Source organism: Mobula hypostoma, chromosome 1, assembly GCF_963921235.1.
Source record: "Mobula hypostoma chromosome 1, sMobHyp1.1, whole genome shotgun sequence".
Lineage (NCBI taxonomy): Eukaryota > Metazoa > Chordata > Chondrichthyes > Myliobatiformes > Myliobatidae > Mobula > Mobula hypostoma.
In genome coordinates this window covers 168,571,660-168,590,486 of record NC_086097.1, presented here as the reverse complement: position 1 = coordinate 168,590,486, position 18,827 = coordinate 168,571,660, and the positions used below count along the sequence as shown (strand labels likewise).

At 43.1% G+C, this 18,827-nt stretch overlaps 1 protein-coding gene across 6 annotated transcripts in view; it reads left to right on the top strand.

Moving 5' to 3' along the window:
* Nucleotides 1-18,827, top strand: part of LOC134352285 (protein spire homolog 1-like) — a 210,149-nt gene that overhangs the window by 124,379 nt on the left and 66,943 nt on the right. For all 6 annotated transcript variants that reach the window (XM_063059585.1, XM_063059609.1, XM_063059593.1 and 3 more), the window contains 3 exons: nt 564-647; nt 4,718-4,882; nt 16,007-16,093. In XM_063059585.1, coding sequence (XP_062915655.1) covers nt 564-647; nt 4,718-4,882; nt 16,007-16,093 — 336 coding nt within the window. The remainder of the gene's footprint in view (nt 1-563; nt 648-4,717; nt 4,883-16,006; nt 16,094-18,827) is intronic.

The window sequence follows — 18,827 nt, the reverse complement described above, 5'->3', positions numbered from 1 at the left end:
TTGCAGTCCTTGCAAATCAATGCTGTACTAAATTCAGCAATTTTCGGGTAATCAGTCTTTAGATATATCAGTTTCAGTTTGTTCTTTTGCTTTCCTTCTCTTCCATCTCTTAAAGCTGGTTTTTAAAACAGTTGATACCTTACCAACTTTGGTCTGTACCCCAACCGTCAGCATTCAGTCTGCTCTCCCCACATCTCCCGTCTGTCCACCATGTCTCCTGCCTTTTCCAGTTCTGATAAATAGACATGGCCTTGAAATGTTGACTATGGTTCCGTCTCTATGGATTTGTCCAACCCGTTGAGCATTTTCAGCATTCTTTTATTTAACTTTAATATAGATTTGCAATTTTCTTTTGCTCCAAAGAGAATTCTCTGATCGATTTTGTCCCCTTTATGCACAGTGATTCATGAGAAAAGGATGGTTAATTGACCCAATGGGCTGAAGGGTCTGTTTCTGTGCTGTAGTGTCTATGACCCTTTGAAAGAGCGGTGCAGGCATAACGTGTTGAACTATCTCCTCCTAGACGGTTTGATGATCCTAACATGCTACCTTTTCCTTGGCAGAATCTGAGGAGAATGCAGGCACTTAATGAGGATGTAAGCTGCCAACCTAACGTGGAACTCGATGAGCTCAATAATTTTGACTGGGTAAGTTGCCATGATTAAAGAAACAGCATTTCTTCTCTTTATATTAATATATTTAATGTAATTGATTTTGTAATGTACAGATATCTGCAAAATTCTATTATTAGTGACTAGGCTGAAAATGGAGTACATTGGATTCCAGTTAATTGGAACACATCGGGACCAGTACCTTTTGGCCCAATTAAGTGGCTGCCCCAATTAGCCAGCTTCATGGAAATAGTTAAAAGGAATAAAAATAGCAAACTACCATTTAACTGAGTAACAATATATGTATTTAAATGAAATACAGAACAAATTAGAACACTACCAATACCTCTACACTACTTTAAAGCTACGTATTAGTTCCTAATATTTATGAACAGAGGAATTTATCTGCCGGGTTCTTTTGATTGACTGTAAATAAATAAACACAGAACAGACACATGGACTGTCTTCATACAATGCTTTTGATTATTGCAGCCTCCAAATCTTCATTTTCATTGTAACATTCAAGATGATTGTCGATACCTACAAATTGTTCGTACTTTCTAACTTGTTGAAGTAGTGAAATTGTTTCATTTTCACTCCTGGCTGTTACTGCCAGCTCCAAGACTGAATGCTTGAAACCACAATAAGCAAAACAGTTCCAAGTTGTTTTGCTGCTTATTTCTCGTGAACTATCAGTGACAAAAATCACTACTTTTTAAACACAAACACGTGCAACTGACACTATTTAAAAACTGATTGCCCTAAGCACTGTGTAGTGTCCAATGGTCATGCAAGTGCATGTGACTGACTCTAGTTAGCACCTGCAGATTTTCTCTTGTTTCTAGTTAGAAACTGTTCAGCAGCAGTCTCCTACCTCAAATTAGTGGCATAGTGTCCCAGATAAACAAAGAGAATCCTGGCTATTTTCTCGATTTAGGATTTGTTCTTTAAGAGTTGTCCCAAGTAGGTGGCTGCCCTGATTAACTGATAGCCCAATTAACTGGATACACTGTATTATGGCCAGTGAAAGTCACTTGGTATTTGGCGAGGTGTAAAAGTTCTTAAAGGGTACAGGAACAATTAATTTCAGTGGCTCTGGGTTGAAAGGTTTGGTATTGATATTGGTTTATTATTGTTACATTGTTCATTATTGACACAGCAATTGTAGGCCGTATCTCAGGTAATGATGAGTTTGAGTACAGAGAGGAAATTAAGAACCTGGTGGCATGGTGCGAAGACAATAACCTATCCCTCAACGTCAGCAAGACGAAGGAATTGGTTGTTGACTTCAGAAGGAGTAGCGGACGGCACGACCCAATTTATATCGGTGGTGCGCAAGTGGAACAGGTCAAAAGTTTTAAGTTCCTCAGGGTCAATATCACAAACGACCTGACTTGGTCCAATCAAGCAGAGTTCACTGCCAAGAAGGCCCACCAGCGCCTTTACTTCCTGAGAAAACTAAAGAAATTTGACCTGTCCCCTAAAACCCTCACTAATTTTTATAGATGCGCCGTAGAAAGCATTCTTCTAGGGTGCATCACAACCTGGTATGGAAGTTGTCCTGTCCAAGACTGAAAGAAGCTGCAAAAGATCGTGAACACGGCCCAGCACATCACACAAACCAATCTTCCGTCCTTGGACTCACTTTACACTGCACGCTGTCGTAGCAGTGCTACCAGGATAATCAAGGACAAGACCCACCCAGCCAACACACTTTTCGTCCTTCTTCCCTCTGGGAGAAGGTTCAGGAGCTTGAAGACTCGTACGGCCAGGTTTGGGAACAGCTTCTTTCCAACTGTGATAAGACTGCTGAACGGATCCTGACCCGGATCTGGGCCGTACCCTCCAAATATCCAGATCTGCCTCTCGGTTTTTTTGCACTACCTTACTTCCCATTTTTCTATTTTCTATTTATGATTTATAATTTAAATTGTTAATATTTAGTAATTTTAAATATGTTTAATATTTAATATTTGTAATCAAGGGAGTGCGAAGCGCAGAATCAAGTATCGCTGTGATGATTATACGTTCTAGTACCAATTGTTTGGCGACAATAAAGTATAAAGTATGCACCAATATGCAGTGAAAAGCTTGTCTTGCAAACTGTTCATACTCATCAAATCATTACACAGTGCATTGAGGTAGAATAATGTAAAATAATAACAATGTAGAATAAAATGTTACTGCTATAATATTTAAGCTATAAGGTTAGATTAGAGCAGCTCCTTGGAGCAAAGGTTGAGGGGAGACTTGAAGACCGTAAATGAGAAACAGGAGCAGCTGTTCACTCAGCACATGGCTCGTGGATCAAGGACAAATATTTAAAGGTACAGACAAAGCATACAAGGGAGAGTTAATTTTCTTTTCCAGATACTTCTGTGATCTGGAGTTTATTTTTATGTTTGTATGGGATTATTCAGTGCTCTGAAGAAGGAACTGGATCAGCATTTGAGGGAAAAAATGGGGGATCAGCACTGAAGGGGTTTCTGTAAGACCATAAGACATAGGAGCAGAATTAGTCCATTTGGCCCATCGGGTCTGCTCTGCTATTCGATCACAGCGGATGTATTTCACAGCCGTCTATGACAGTGAATTCTACAGATTCACCACCCTCTGGCTAAAGAAATCCCACCTAATATCTATTCCAAAGGGATGTCCTTGTGTTCTGACTAATACTATGGTCCTAGGCACTCATACTATTGGGAACTATCTACTAGGAGCATCTACATATTTAATGGTCTGAATGGCTTTCTCTGTGAATAACTGTTGTGTGATGGTGATGGTGCTGAATCAATGATGTAGCAATAAGAGCAAAGGTAAATACTGTATATTTAATGTAATTGACTAGAGCCAAAAAGCACAGTCCTTTGACCCAGTTGGTTCATCTATCCCTCTAAGCTAGTCACATTTACCCATATACTTCTAAACCTTTCCGATCCATGTACCTGTCCAAGTGTCATTTAAATGTTGTTAATATATGTACCCCAACGTGTAACTGCCATCCCTCTCCTTGTAGACAGGTGAAGTTTTAAGGAAGTAATAAAACTTACTGGCAAATTTTATTTCTGGCATTGCTTTCTTGTGAAATTTTGCCTCCCATTTCCTCGTCTTTCCATTTGCTCCTTCAGGTATTCTTCCCATGGGGGTAATCCATCTCTCTAATCCCTAGAACTTCATACAGTCTGGGTGGATGGGTCATTATCTAAAAAGTAGAGGTGTAATTATAAAAACAAATAGTTCTTATTAAACATTTATAAATTGAGTGGGGACTTTGGGTAGAGCTAGGGGTTCCCCAGAGAACAACAAATCTCCTTGAAGTGGGCAATTAGGGGACCTTGCAAAAAGTTGTGAGCACAGCCCAATCTATGATGAAAACCATCCTCCCCTCTGCTGACCCTGTCTGCACTTCCCATTGCCTTAGGAAAGCAGCCAACGTAACCCAAGACCTTTCTCCACCTCGCCCTGGCTATCAGTCCATCCAGCAGAAGATACAAAACTTTAAAAACGCATATCACTAGATTTAAGACAGCTTGTATCCCACTGTTATCAGACTTTTAAAGGGACCTTGTAAAATAAACTTGAACTCTTGATCTCGGTCTACCTTGTTGTGATCCTTGAACCTTATTTGCCTATCTGCACTGCATTTCCTCAGTGACTGCAACACACAATACGCTGGAAGAACCCAAGCAGCATCTATAGAGGGGAATAAAGGGTAAACGCTTTGGGCCGAGACCCTTCATCAGGATGCTGCTTGACCTCCATCATTTTGTGTGTGTTGCTCAAGATTTTTCAGCATCTGCAGAATCTCTTGTGACCATATTCTGCATTCTGTTATTGCTTTTTCCTTTCTACTACCTCGATGAACTTGTGCATGAAATGGTCTGTATGTAGGGATGACATGCAAAGCAGTTCTTCACTGTATCTCAGTGCAACAAGAAGTCGATTACCAATCTCTCCAGCTCTGGCTACCAGGTAATTCCTGACCTCTTTGTTCTTTCTACTGGAGGATGGTACCTGTTGGCGCTGAGGCTTGGTGCTAGTTCCAGCGTAGAGGGAGCTGCAGGGAGTGGGTGCCCACACTAACCATGCCAACTGTTCACTCTCAGGCATGCTTCTGGGTGCAAGTGATGCGGGATTTGCGGAACGGCGTGAAGCTGAAGAAGGTGCAGGAGCGACAGTACAACCCGCTGCCCATCGAGTACCAGCTAACACCATATGAAATGCTTATGGATGACATCCGATCCAGAAGGTACACCCTGCGGAAAGTGATGGTGAGTCCTTGTCGCCAACCGGATGCTAAGTGAAGAGGTGATGATATGAGAGTAAAGTAAGGCCTACAGAAGACTAATTAAAATAAAGCTGGCAAGGCTTCTCCCTGTACGTACCTACCCCTTCCCCCACCTTACCTCCCTTTGTCAAGCTTCTCGGCGCCTTCTGTATGGTTCAGTTGACATTGGGCAGGATCTGAATAATACACATGCAAAGTTAGCTTCTTGAGGTGTGTAATGCATTGGTCTGAATATTTCTATTCATATAAGTGGGTATTTGGTGGTCAGTATGGGTATGGTGACCAGTTTCTGTTCCACAAGATCCTATGACGCTATTAACTAGCCATCATGTGCTCTTTTGTCTTATGTCTTATGTGTTACAGATGTTTTGGTTCTGAATCAAAAAAGCCCATTAAATTTTTATTGCCCTGCTTACGTTCAAACTGCATCCTCAACATTAGTAACATTGCTTGCATCAGAGTTTGCAGTGAAGGAGTAAGGAAGCCCTCCTATGATGGTACAGGGCTTTGGGTGAGACCAGATTTTGAATAATAGGTTGGACATAATGGGCTGAATGGCCTTCTGATTCCATGGTACTGCATTTAGTTTTGGTCTCCATCATCAAAGACAGGCTTATACCTAAAGGTTGGTTAATGAGACGGATGTGTGAGACAAGAGGAATGACCTATGAGGAGAGATTGAGTAGGATGACTCTCAACTCTGGAATCCAAGTGGTCCCATTGACCTAGAAAGTTGGTGGTTGTGGATAGTGAGAAAGGCCACTACAGGATGAACATCAGATGCTAAGTTACCTCCACCCCTTCCACTTACCTCTTTATACTAGCTATCTCCCGCCCCCCCCACCAATTCTCTGTGTCTAGATGAAAGGACGCAAGCTGAAACATTGATTATCCATTTACCTCTATAATTCTGCCTGACCTGCTAAGTTCCTCCAGTGCTTTTGCATTGCTCCAGATTTCATCATCTGCAGTTCCTGTGGTGTCTTCAGGTGTAACAGCATGGATAGATTGGAGAATTTTCTGCTGAAGAGTGTCAGGTGCTCATGTCAAGAACAAAGTCACAGATGAAAATTTCTTCAAAGTATTCCTTCTAGTAGGCATGAATTGTACTCGATAAGCTTCCCTTTCTTCTTGATACTCAGTGGGCTGAGCATTGGTGTGTTTGGACTGTAGATCACCTCAGTAACACTGGGAAATGGGAAGCCTTTCCCAGTAAGTGGGAAGCCTTCAAAGGAGAAATTTTGAGAGTGCAGAGCTTGTATGTTCTTGTCAGGATTAAAGGCAAAGTGAATAGGAATAAGGAACCTTGGTTCTCAAGAAATATTGCAACTCTGATAAAGAAGAAGAGAGAGTTGTATGACATGTATAGGAAACAGGGAGTAAATAAGCTGCTTGAGGAGTATAAAAAGTGCAAGAAAATACTTAAGAAAGAAATCAGGAGGGCTAAAAGAAGACATGAGGTTGCCTTGGCGGTCAAAGTGAAGGATAATCCAAAGAGCTTTTACAGGTATATTAAAAGGATTGTAAGGGATAAAATTGGTCCTCTTATAGATCAGAGTGGTCGACTATGTGCGGAACCAAAAGAAATGGGGGAGATCTTAAATGGGTTTTTTGCGTCTGTATTAACTAAGGAAACTGGCATGAAGTCTATGGAATTAAGAGAAACAAGTAGTGAGATCATGAAAACTGTACAGATTGAAAAGGAGGAGGTGCTTGCTATCTTGAGGCAAATTAAAGTGGATAAATCCCCAGGACCTGATAGGGTATTTCCTCAGACCTTGAAGGAGACTAGTGTTGAAATTGCAGGGGCCCTGGCAGATGTATTTAAAATGTCGGTGTCTACAGGTGAGGTGCCGGAGGATTGAAGAGTGGCTCATGTTGTTCCTTTGTTTAAAAAAGGATCGAAAAGTAATCTGGGAAATTATAGGCCGGTAAATTTGATGTCGGTAGTGGGTAAGTTATTGGAGGGAGTACTAAGAGACAGAATCTACAAGCATTTGGATAGACAGGGACTTATCAGGGAGAGTCAACATGGCTTTGTGTGTGGTAGGTCATGTTTGACCAATCTAATGGAGTTTTTCGAGGAGGTTACCAGGAAAGTGGATGAAGGGAAGGCAGTTAATGTTGTCTACATGGACTTCAGTAAGGCCTTTGACAAGGTCCTGCATGGGAGGTTAGTTAGGAAAATTCAGTCGCTAGGTATACATGGAGAGGTGGTAAATTGGATTAGACATTGGCTCGATGGAAGAAGCCAGAGAGTGGTGGTAGAGAATTGCTTCTCAGAGTGGAGGCCTGTGACTAGTGGTGTGCCACAGGGATCAGTGCTGAGTCCATTGTTATTTGTCATCTATATCAATGATCTGGGTGATGATGTGGTAAATTGGATCAGCAAGTTTGCTGATGATCCAAAGATTGGAGGTGTAGTAGACAGTGAGGAAGGTTTTCAGAGCCTGCAGAGGGACTTGGACCAGCTGGAAAAATGGGCTGAAAAATGGCAGATGGAGTTTAATACAGTCAAGTGTGAGGTATTGCTCTTTGGAAGGACAAACCAAAGTAGAACATACAGGGTAAATGGTAAGGCACTGAGGAGTGCAGTAGAACAGAGGGATCTGGGAATACAGATACAAAATTCCCTAAAAGTGGCGTCACAGGTAGATAGGGTTGTAAAGAGAGCTTTTGGTACATTGGCCTTTATTAATCAAAGTATTGAGTATAAGAGCTGGAATGTTATGATGAGGTTGTATAAGGCATTGGTGAGGCCGAATCTGGAGTATTGTGTTCAGTTTTGGTCACCAAATTACAGGAAGGATATAAATAAGGTTGAAAGAGTGCAGAGAAGGTTTACAAGGATGTTGCCGGGACTTGAGAAACTCAGTTACTGAGAAAGGTTGAATAGGTTAGGACTTTATTCCCTGGAGCGTAGAAGAATGAGGGGAGATTTGATAGAGGTATATAAAATTATGATAGGTATAGATAGAGTGAATGCAAGCAGGCTTTTTCCACTGAGGCAAGGGGAGAAAAAAACCAGAGGACATGGGTTAAGGGTGAGGGGGGAAAAGTTTAAAGAGAACATTAGTGGGGGCTTCTTCACACAGAGAGTGGTGGGAGTATGGGATGAGCTGCCAGACGAGATGGTAAATGCAGGTTCTTTTTTAATATTTAAGAATAAATTGGACAGATACATGGATGGGAGGTGTATGGAGGGATATGGTCTGTGTGCAGGTCAGTGGGACTAGGCAGAAAATAGTTCGGCACAGCCAAGAAGGGCCAGAAGGCCTGTTTCTGTGCTGTAGTTTTTCTATGGTTTCTAAATCCTTGTAGGTCTGAGATTTTCTGATGGACCTTCGGCTGTTTCTTTCCCCCTAAGCACCTGACCTCTGACAAGCTTCCCCCTGGAATGAGAGTAATCAGCAGGGCAAAGGAGAAATGTGGCAACCTTGAGCCCAGAACCAAAAGTCATTTCAAACTCAGTCCTTGAACCCCACTGTGGAGGCAACACTTGTATTTGTGCATGGTCAGCGAATGCGAGAGCAGAGCTCTTAGACTAGATTAGATTATGAGGACACTCAGTCCTCGTTTATTGTCCTTTACATTTGTAGAAATGCATGCATTAAAAAATGATACAATGTTCCTCCAGTAAGATATCACAGAAACACAAGACAGACCAAGACTAAAACTGACAAAAACCACATAATTGTAACATATAGTTACAACAGTGCAAAGCAATACCATAATTTGATAAGAGCAGACCATGGGCATGGTAAAAAAAGTCTCAAAGTCCCGACAGCCCCAACATCTCACGCAGACGGTAGAAGGAAGCTGCCATGAGCTTCCAGCGCCGCAAACTTGCCGATGCAGCATCCTGGATGCACCCGACCACAGTCCGACTCGTGAGTCGTTCGAAAACTTCGAGGCTCTGACCAGCCCTCCGACACCGAGCACTGAGCACCATCTCTGCCAAGCGCTTCGACTCCAGCCCCGGCTGCCAAGCAACAGGCAAGGCCGAGGATTTGGGGCCTTCCCCTCTGGAGATTTCAGATCATACAGTAGCAGCGGCAGCGAAACAGGCATTTCAGAAGTTTCACCAGATGTTCCTCCGTGCTCTCATGTCTGTCTCCATCAAATCAGAATTGTGCACGGCCTCCTACTTGACAGATTACAGATATTCATCACTGAAGAGGCTGTGCACGCTGCATCGTGCCGCCATCTTCTCCTCCTCCTCCACAAAACTTGTATCCCCCACTAGCCTGCCCCTTTTGCAAGGCCCATGATAAGACACTCTAAAACATACACCACTTACTATGTCTTGGAAGCCACTTCTCAACAGAACCAGACATCCATTTGGAAATTCGCCATCACCTTTGGTGGACAGGGCACTGTTCTAGTTGTGGAAAGAGGAGCATATCACCTCCCGAACCATCCATCCCATCAAGGACCTCCTGTCTCCTCTCTAGCAGAGACTGTTGTCCTTTTTGGCTTCAGCTGCTACTCCAGAATCCACAGAGCTGGAGTGGAAGCGCTGGAACATGAGGAAGCCATCCTGCCAGGGTGTACCCTGTCAATAATGGCAGGACAACCTCTCATCAGAAGAACAGCTGATGCTTCCCTCTTTGAGACTGGTTATAGAGCAGTGGTAATAGAATCCACTGCAGGAATTTGGAGTCCTTTGGAATTCTCTTTCCCCCCAAAAGGGCATCACAGTAGTGCAGCGATTAGCGTGATAACTGTTACAGCTTGGGAATTTGGAGTTCAGTTGCAACGTCGTCAAAAAGGTGTCTCTATGTCCTTCCCCGTTAATGCATGGGTTTCCTCTGGGTGTTCGGGTTTCCTTCCACAGTCCAAAGACGTACTGGTTAGTAGGAAAATTGATCATTGTAATTTGTCCCATGGTTAGGTTAGGGTTGCTGCTGGCCTGAGTCGAAGGGCCTGTTCCACTCTGTTATCTGTAAATAAAATAAATAAGGCTTTGGGGAAGTGAGTAAATTCCAGGTTGAGATACATTGAGGGAATTAAGAAGTGCGGGAATGTCACTGGAATGGCGCAGTTGTTGAATGGTGGAGCAGCCCGAGGGATCTCCTCCTGCTCACGTTTCACACTCTCCTGGGGAAAGAGATAGCTGATGAATAGAGTCAGTGAGAGAAATTGACATTGGCCTAGGGAGGTTAATGAGAGATTTAAGTGGGTTTCAATTCAATGCAAAACTAGAGAGGGAGCAAGTGTTCCACCAACAGTGACTTCTGAATTCTGATATAAGTTAACTGCCATAAAATAGTTTGAGGTTTGTGGGGAAAACTCTAGTGACTGTTACGAGAATACACATAAAATTAAGATGTTTGCTGGCCTGGGTTAGCATCAGTGACATCAGCAGTTGGTCTGCCACCTGCCCTCAGGGGAAGGAGAGATAAGGAACAATGGAGCAGCGTCTGGAGATGTGTAATGAAGGGACGTGGGAGAGAGAGAGCTGTCTGGAGCGGCTCCCCCTTTGAACCCTGAACTGTTTGAAGTGATGGACAGGCGATACCCCAGCAGGGGGATAAAAAGGGACAGGTTCGCTAAGACAGACACACACGCCACCCGAGGTAACAAGACCCTGGAAGCGGTGCGCCTCTCACGAGTGGGTGAGAAGTATCAGACAACGACCAGGGTGGAAAGGTACGATCAGCGGGAACCCGGTGTGTGTCCGCCCTTGCCTGGGAGCCGGGTTCACTGCAGAGGATCGACCGCATCTGGAGGAGGGGTCACAGTCGGTGACCTCAGGTGACATCACCAAGGACCCGCCCATAAGCTGTTTGTGAGCCATCTCGCCGGTCTGTGAGTGAAGCCGTTCTGAATGATCAGTTGTTCCCGTTCTCTCTCTCTCTTCCCCCACGTTGTCCATCGCCATGGCAACGATTACTGCGAACTGAACTACTAAACTGAACTGAACTACTAAACTGAACTGAACTACTAAACTGGACTGAACTTTGAGTCACTTTGAAATTTGGTCATTTACCCCTAGACAACGATAGAGTTTGATTGATGCTGTTATCTTAATTCTGTGCACATGTGTGTTAATCATCGCTGAAATGTTGCATTTATTATCCTTTCGATTACTGTGTTGCTTGTTTCTTCAATAAAACATTCTTAGTTCTAGTACCCCAGACTCCCAACTGAGTGATCCATTTCTGCTGGTTTGGCAACCCAGTTACGGGGTACGTAATATGACAAACCAGTACAGGCAACCGAAGCATGAAGTTGATTCAAGGATGAGATTGACCACTGGAGGTCAGTATTTACTGCCCTGAGCGAAGGACACAATTGATACTAACACATTGGTAGACCACACTGGGTAAGGATGGCAGAGATCCTCCTATAAAGGTCAAGAGATATAAAAGACATATCAGAGGCAGCTTCTCCACACAAAAGATGGTGCATATTGGAATGAGCTGTCAGAAATATGTGGTGGCTACATTAGCAACATTTTAAAAACTTCTAGATAAGTACATGGGGTGGAGAGGTTTAGAATCTCTGGGCCAAACACAGTTAGGTGAGATTAGCTTGCCAGGGTATTATAGTTGGCTTGGATAAGTTCAGCCAAACATCCTGTATCCATGCTTTGTGACTCTAAGGACATTAGTGAACCCGTCAGCTTTTTACAAACAGTCTGACAATTTCATGATCAACATCGTTCATACTCTTTCATTTCAGATTTATTTAATTAAATTTAAGGTCCAATGGTGAAACTCTTAAGTTGTGAAACTAGATCCATAAGCCAGGCCTTTTGATGCTGGACCAGTAACTTAACCATTAATGTCTTATGGCATATGATTCAGGAGAAAAATTGGCATCAAGAGTGCAGTGCAGGTTGTAAAAGAATGAAATCAGATGCTCTGTATATAAAGCATAATGTTTTTCTTGCAAAATTTTAAATGAGATTCTAAAACAAGGAGCAAAGAAAGGAGTTAACTGCCTTTCTCCAGTTACAGTGTGACAGTGAAGAATGACTATATTGTACAGGATTGAATGCCTTCATTATTGCAGTTGTTGTCAGACTGGAATAAAATGGACAAGTATACTGGTTTGCTCAAGCATGAACAAATCTGTGTCATGTAATAACACTCAACCGAGGACAAGTTTAATTTATTCATGGGGTGAGGGTGTAGCTGGCAAGGCTTTCATCTATTGGCCAGCTTAAACTATCCCTGCCAAGAAGTGGCTTCTTGAACCATTGCAAGCCTAGTGGGAAAGGCGATCTCACTTAGTGCTGTTAGACAGTTACAGTTCAGATTCTTCTGGAGGAGGATCATCAGCCGGAAAGGTTAAATTCCTACATTTCCAAGTTAGTTTGGTGATTGAGTTGGAGGGCAATCTGTGCCCCTCCTTGTGCCACCCTTGCTTCCCTGGTTTGGAAGATGCTCCTGAAACCTCTGAGGTGCGTAACAGCAGTGCATTTCCTACGTGGTGCACGCAGCAGCCACTGTGCTGGGGTGGCGGAACGAATGAATGTTAGGAAGGTGGACTGGATTCCAATCAATGGGATTCTCCGCTCTTGTGGTGCTGAGCTTCTTGAGTGTCAGAGCTGCACCAATGTGGTTGACTCTTAATGGCCTCATTTCAGGAATGAGCAATAAAGATTGGTGTTTCTAGGGATGTCTGCATCCCATGAACAAAAAATAACTAAAAGGCTTTATCATTTCACATGGCCCTTTTCCTCCACGTGTACAATGTAAAAGACAAAGATACAGTGAATAAATGTATCTATATTGTCTATATTGGATTGGCTGTTCAACAAATAACTGCTTGCTCTCCTGTTCCATTAACTGTTCTGTCCTGGAACTGGATGCTGGGTGTTGTGCAAATATCACTTTTTCTATGAAGAATTCATGAAGAATGTGTGCCCACGAGGACTGTACTATCAAGAGAGCAGAAAGAGGTTGGATCTGTGTTCATTAGAACCATAGAGCATTACAGCACAGAAACAGGCCATTTGGCCCTTCTTGGCTGTGCCGAACCATTTTTCTGCCTCGTCCCACTGACCTGCACCTGGACCATATCCTTCCATACAGCTCTCATCCATGTACCTGTCCAAGTTTTTCTTAAATGTTAAAAGTGAGCCCGCATTTACCACTTCACCTGGCAGCTCATTCCACACTCCCACCACTCTATGTGTGAAGAAGCCCCCCCTTAATGTTCCCTTTAAACTTTTCCCCCTTCACCCTTAACCCATGTCTTTTTCTCCCCTAGCCTCAGTGGAAAAAGCCTGCTTGCATTTACTCTATCTATACCCATCTTAATTTTATACCATCATGATTTATACTTCTGTGTCAAATTGACGCCGTAGGTACAGCGTAGCCGCGAACCCTACACAGAGCCTATGTGGATCCCTACGCCATAGCCTGACGCGCACCTCTCCCAAAATATAACTATGCGTCGCAGCAACGCAGACTGCAACAGCTGTGATTGGTCCACTTGGTAGCATCGCATTTTCTCCTACGCTGCAATAGCTTCCCATTGGGCGACTGAAGGGCAGGGAAGGAACTCTGGCTGCAATGTTTTCCATAAAACTTTACAGACCGCCGAAATTATGGAGGACACATTTCGCTTTCACGAAAAAAGACGCTCGCTTTAAACTTGTTTACCCCAAGAAAGACTACCAAGACCATGAAGCCTTGCGCGGGCAGGTGTGTGCGCATGTGCGACATGTGCGAATTGCAGAGCGATGCAGACACATCAACGCATAAATATAAATACTCACAATGCGCGTAGGCCACTTGTGTAGGTTACGGTGTCAATTTAACACAGAAGTATAAATTAGCCTTAGTGTGGGCACATGGCCAAGTGGTTAAGGCATTGGATTAGCAAGCTGAAGGTCGTGAGTTCGAGCCCCAGCCGAGGCAACGTGTTGTGTCCTTAAGCAAGGCACTTAATCACACATTGCTCTGCGACGACATTGGTGCCAAGCTGTATGGGTCCTAATGCCCTTCCCTTGGACAATATTGGTGTCGTGGAGAGGGGAGACTTGCAGCATGGGCAACTGCCAGTCTTCCATACAACCTTGCCCAGGCCTGCGCCCTGGAGAGTGAAAACCGTGGTCTCGCAAGACTAACGGATGCCTTACTTATATAAATTAGCCTTTACTTTGAGGCTTACGGGATGTGGGCTAAGTGCCAGCAAATAGAGCTAGCTTAGATGACCACCTTGGCTGACAAAGATGTTGGGTCAAACGGCCTCTTTCTATGCTGTAATACTCTTTGAGTCTGCTGCCCTATGACTCTGTAATTGTGTAACTGGCTCGTTCTGCTGAAGATCATCCTGCTGTAATATTGATCCAGCTGTTCTCTCTGAGCTGGTTTGCCTCACCTACTGCATGCATTTCTTACAGCTCTGCTTTTCACAGCCTTTCAGAATCAGAATGTGGTTTATTATTACTACATATGTCATGAGATGTACTGTCTTGTGGCAGCAATACAATATAAGAAATAAAAATCACTGTGAGTTATAATAAATAAAGCAAAAGTGGAGTAGCGATGTAGCATTCATGGCTTCATGGACGGTTCAGAAATTTGATTGCTTTTGCGTCTCTCTCTCACTCGCTCTCTCTGTCGTGTGCACACTCTTTGTTACCCGTGCCTGTCATTTTGAAATTGTCACAACACTGTGACAAACAGACTTGCCTGTTCTTAGAACAATTTTGTTTTGTATCATTGCAGTGTGCTCTGTAAAGTATTGAAGTGGTTCTCTCTCAGATTGGATTCATCACAGTTTGATTGAAGTGGAAATGTTTGCAATTTCATTGAGGTTTACAGGAAGTTGTTTCCTGCTTGGCATTGCTGCCCGCCACACCTCCAGCAGTGCTGCAGGATCATCAGTCAGGGACCACCATTCACTGATACTTCCCTCCCTTAGCCCTGGTACATTTCCTGGTGTACTTCTTCAAAATAAAGGAAAAGGATCCACAAGTACAGCTGTAGTAGTGTGTTACGAGCTGTTAGCTGCAGGATAGTGATGTGTTACTGCCATCCAAAGATTACAGACACACATGCATTGAATCTGATCCAACTAAAAGGAAGTTATGGTCCCAGATTTGTAGCCACAGGCAGCAGAAAGTGTGATGTGCCTCATGATTTTGAGAACTTGGATGGTAATCAAAAGATGAATCATGTTGTATTGTGGCCTTCTACTTACTCTAAGTATGGTACCTTTCTCTGCTGAGAAATGAGTGGTGATCCGTGAGGGTAAATAGAAGATCCAGGTAATTGCAGAACTATGCGAGATGAAGCAACAAACCACGCAAAGGCATAACTTATCTTATTATTTAAAATAGGCACTATGTAAAGTTAATTATTTTTACTGTACCAAGATACTATACAAGGATTAGATGAATGGGCCTCCTCCAGGCAATCAATCCCCACCCCTCAATGCTGTCAGGAATGGGAAGAGTTAAGAGTGGAAGATGTCTGGTTAAGGGAATTGCAAATTCAGGACATTCTGCTCTTTTGTGGCTTCATAACCTGGCGAATCACATTCATATACCAAAATCCACACAAATTAGGGGATATTTTATGGAGATCATATGGTTTGCCTCCATTTTTAAAAGTGGGAAGTCCTTGTTCCCCTGGTGAATGGTTATAACATTGAGATGAAAGCTAACTTTGTAAAGTTATTTGCCATGTTTTGTGTTGCTCATGTTGTATGAAACAATGCTTTGTGAAAGCTACTGGTAGAAAGCCAGCTCTCTGATTCACACCTGTGTTTACTGTGTTTTATTTAAGAACACATGAAATTTTAGCGTAAGGTGGTTGTGTCACGATTGGTTAATTGGATGTGACGTTTTATTGAATATGTATTGACTTTCAGGGAATTGGTCAGCAAGAGAAAATATACTCAGGATGCTTATTATCCAATGGATAATTTTGTTCAATTTACACTCCTGGTGAAGAGATTCATGTCACATGAAATTTTTCAGCATCTATCTGTCTATGACACCACTACAATTTGACTGCATGTTCTTTGTACGTCTTGGAAATCTTTCATTCTTATGTTTCTGTACAACACTTTGTTACACACCTGCTCCAATTACAAAGTTTGTGTGATGTCCACCTGACTTTTCCTCAATCCTCTCCTACAGGTGAATGGGAACATCCCTCCAAAATTGAAGAAGAGCGCCCATGAGATGATCCTGGAGTTCATCCGTTCTCGTCCTCCATTAAATCCCGTGAGTACAGCAGATCTTTTCAGAATTCACAAAAGTCCTGATTCCCTTGTAAGGTGGTCTGGTAACTGCCAACTAGAAGTCAGGAGTGTATATCAGACAAGCTTGAATTTTGCAGCATGAACTTTCAGCTAGTTTCCCCTTTCCTAAGAAGAGCTACTGATAGTCCATAGACTTCCAAAATGATAGTCAGAACACTTGAGTGCACTTGAGTGGTGAATTGCACTAGCTGACATATTGCCAAGGGTTTTAGCATCTGCCAGATCAATGCAAAGTTGCCAGTTGACAGCAGTGCTATTCTGGAGCAATGTGTTTACAGTTATAGAGTAATAGAGAAGAAAAGCCACAGCACTAAACAGGTTATTTAGCCCATTGAGTCCACACTGACTATAAACCACCCATTTACACCAATCCAACATTAAGCCTGTTTTTTGATCTACCAACACTCTATTCAACTCCTCCCAGATCTTAGCACTCACCTACACAACTAAGGACCGTCTATGGTGGCCAGTTAACTTACCTGCTCGCACATCTTTTGAATATGGGAGGAAGCCCATACGGTCACAGAAGAATGTGCAAGCTCCTTAGCAACCAGTGTTAGGACAGAACCTGGTCTATGGAGCTATAAGGCAGCCACTCCACTAGCAGCACCTCTCTGCAGCCTGTTTGGATGCAGGACGAGGAACCTTCTCACCACATAAGTAGTTCTATCTATCACCTATAAGTCAGTTTGGTTTGATATTTGTTTTTCCTGGCTGTTGCTCTTTTATGGGATGTGAGTGTCATAAGCCAGGAAGGCATTAATTGCCCCAGGGTATTCCAAAGGGAGGTTAAGGATCACCTTGTCGGAATAAATTCTGGATCAGACTTGGTGAGGACATATTTCCTACTCTGACAGAAGGACCTGAGTGAGATCAAGACAAGCCCATGCAGGTTAACAGTGTAGAGTGATTCTCAGTTCACAACTTTTCCTGGTAGACAGTGGTGTAGGGCCTGAATTTCCATTTTAGTTCCCTTAATATCTCCAAATGCTTTTTTAAGCATAAAAGGATTGAATCTGATAGCCACAAGAACCAACAGTAGGTTAACTAGGCCAAATTGAACTGCTTCAATGAGATGTCAGATTCAATATAATGAAATGATGCATAGAACGAAATGTAATAATTGCACAGAAATTCTAGTGGCAAGGCTCATTGGATCCATGCTGGCCCTCCTGCTCCTGATGAACCACCATTTCCTCTAAGTTTGTCATAAGACTAAGATATAGGAGCAGAATAAGGCCATTTGGCCCATTGAGTATAGCTGAACCATTTCCCTCTCAGCTCCAATTTCATGCCTTCTCCCCATATCTCTTCATGCCCTGACTAATCAAGAATTTATCAAAGATGTCTTTCACCTTTGTGCACTCATCTAGTTCTCTCTTAATAGCCTATCAAATGGAATATGCACTCTGTGGCCACTTTATTATTTACCTCTGTATGAGTGTATGTTTGTGGTCTTCTGTCGCTGTAACCCATTGACTTCTGATTACAAAAGACTTGTGTTGATCAACTGGCTGGAATGTTCATTGAGATCTTTAACCTCTCGCTTCAACAGTCTGAGGTACCCGCCTGTTTCAGGCAGACTTCAACTGTACAGGTACGTAAGCAGAACACAGTGACCTGCCTCAATGACTGTTGTCCACATCCACTGTGATGAAATGCTTTGCGAGATTCTTGATGCTTGAGAAGCAACTTGAGGACTTGTCCACTGTCACAACAGGTCAACAGTAGATGTCATTTAATTGGCTCTTCACTCCATTCTGAAACATCTGGACAACGAAAATGCTTACCTCAGGATTCTCTTCATTGACTAGAGCTGAGCATTCAGTACTATCATCCCCTTAAGACTAATCAATGAGCCTCAAAACCTTCTTGTGCAACTGGATTCTTGATTTTCTCACATGCAAACCCCAGTCAGTTTGGAATGGCAACAACATGTCCTCCACAATTACTATCGATCCAGTGCCAAAAGTTCAAAGTAAAATTTATTATCAACGTGTCACTACATACAGCCCTGAGATTCTTTTCCTACAGGCATACTTAGCAAATCTGTAGAACGATAACCATAAATACCGTGTGTCAGTGGTGAGGAAGGCAAATGCCACATTAGCATTCATTTCAAGAGGTCTAGAATACAAGAGCAAGGATGTGATGCTGAGACTTTATAAGGCACTGGTGAGGCCTCACCTTGAGTATTGTGAACAGTTTTGGGCCCCTGATCTTAGTAAAGATGTGCTGGCATTGGAGAAGGTTCAGAGGAGGTTCACAAGGATGATTCCAGGAATGAAAGTGTTATCATACGAGGAATGTTTGATGGCTGTGGGTCTGTACTTGCTGGAATTCAGAAGGATGAGGGGTGATGTCATTGAAACCTTTCGAATGTTGAAAGGCCTAGACAGAGTAGATGTGGAAAGGATGTTTCCCATGGTGGGAGAGTCTAGGACAAGAAGGCACAGTCTCAGGATAGAGGGGCGCCCTTTCAAAACAGAGATGTGGAGAAATTCCTTTACCCAAAGGGGTGGTGAATTTGTGGAATTTGTCTTCACATGCAGCTGTGGAGGCCAGGACGTTGGGTGTATTTAAGACAGATATTGATAGGTTATTGATTTGACGTGGTATCAAAGGTTACAGGGAGAAGGCTGGGAACTGGGGTTGAGGAGGAGAAGAAAAAAGGATCAGCCATGATTGAATGGCAG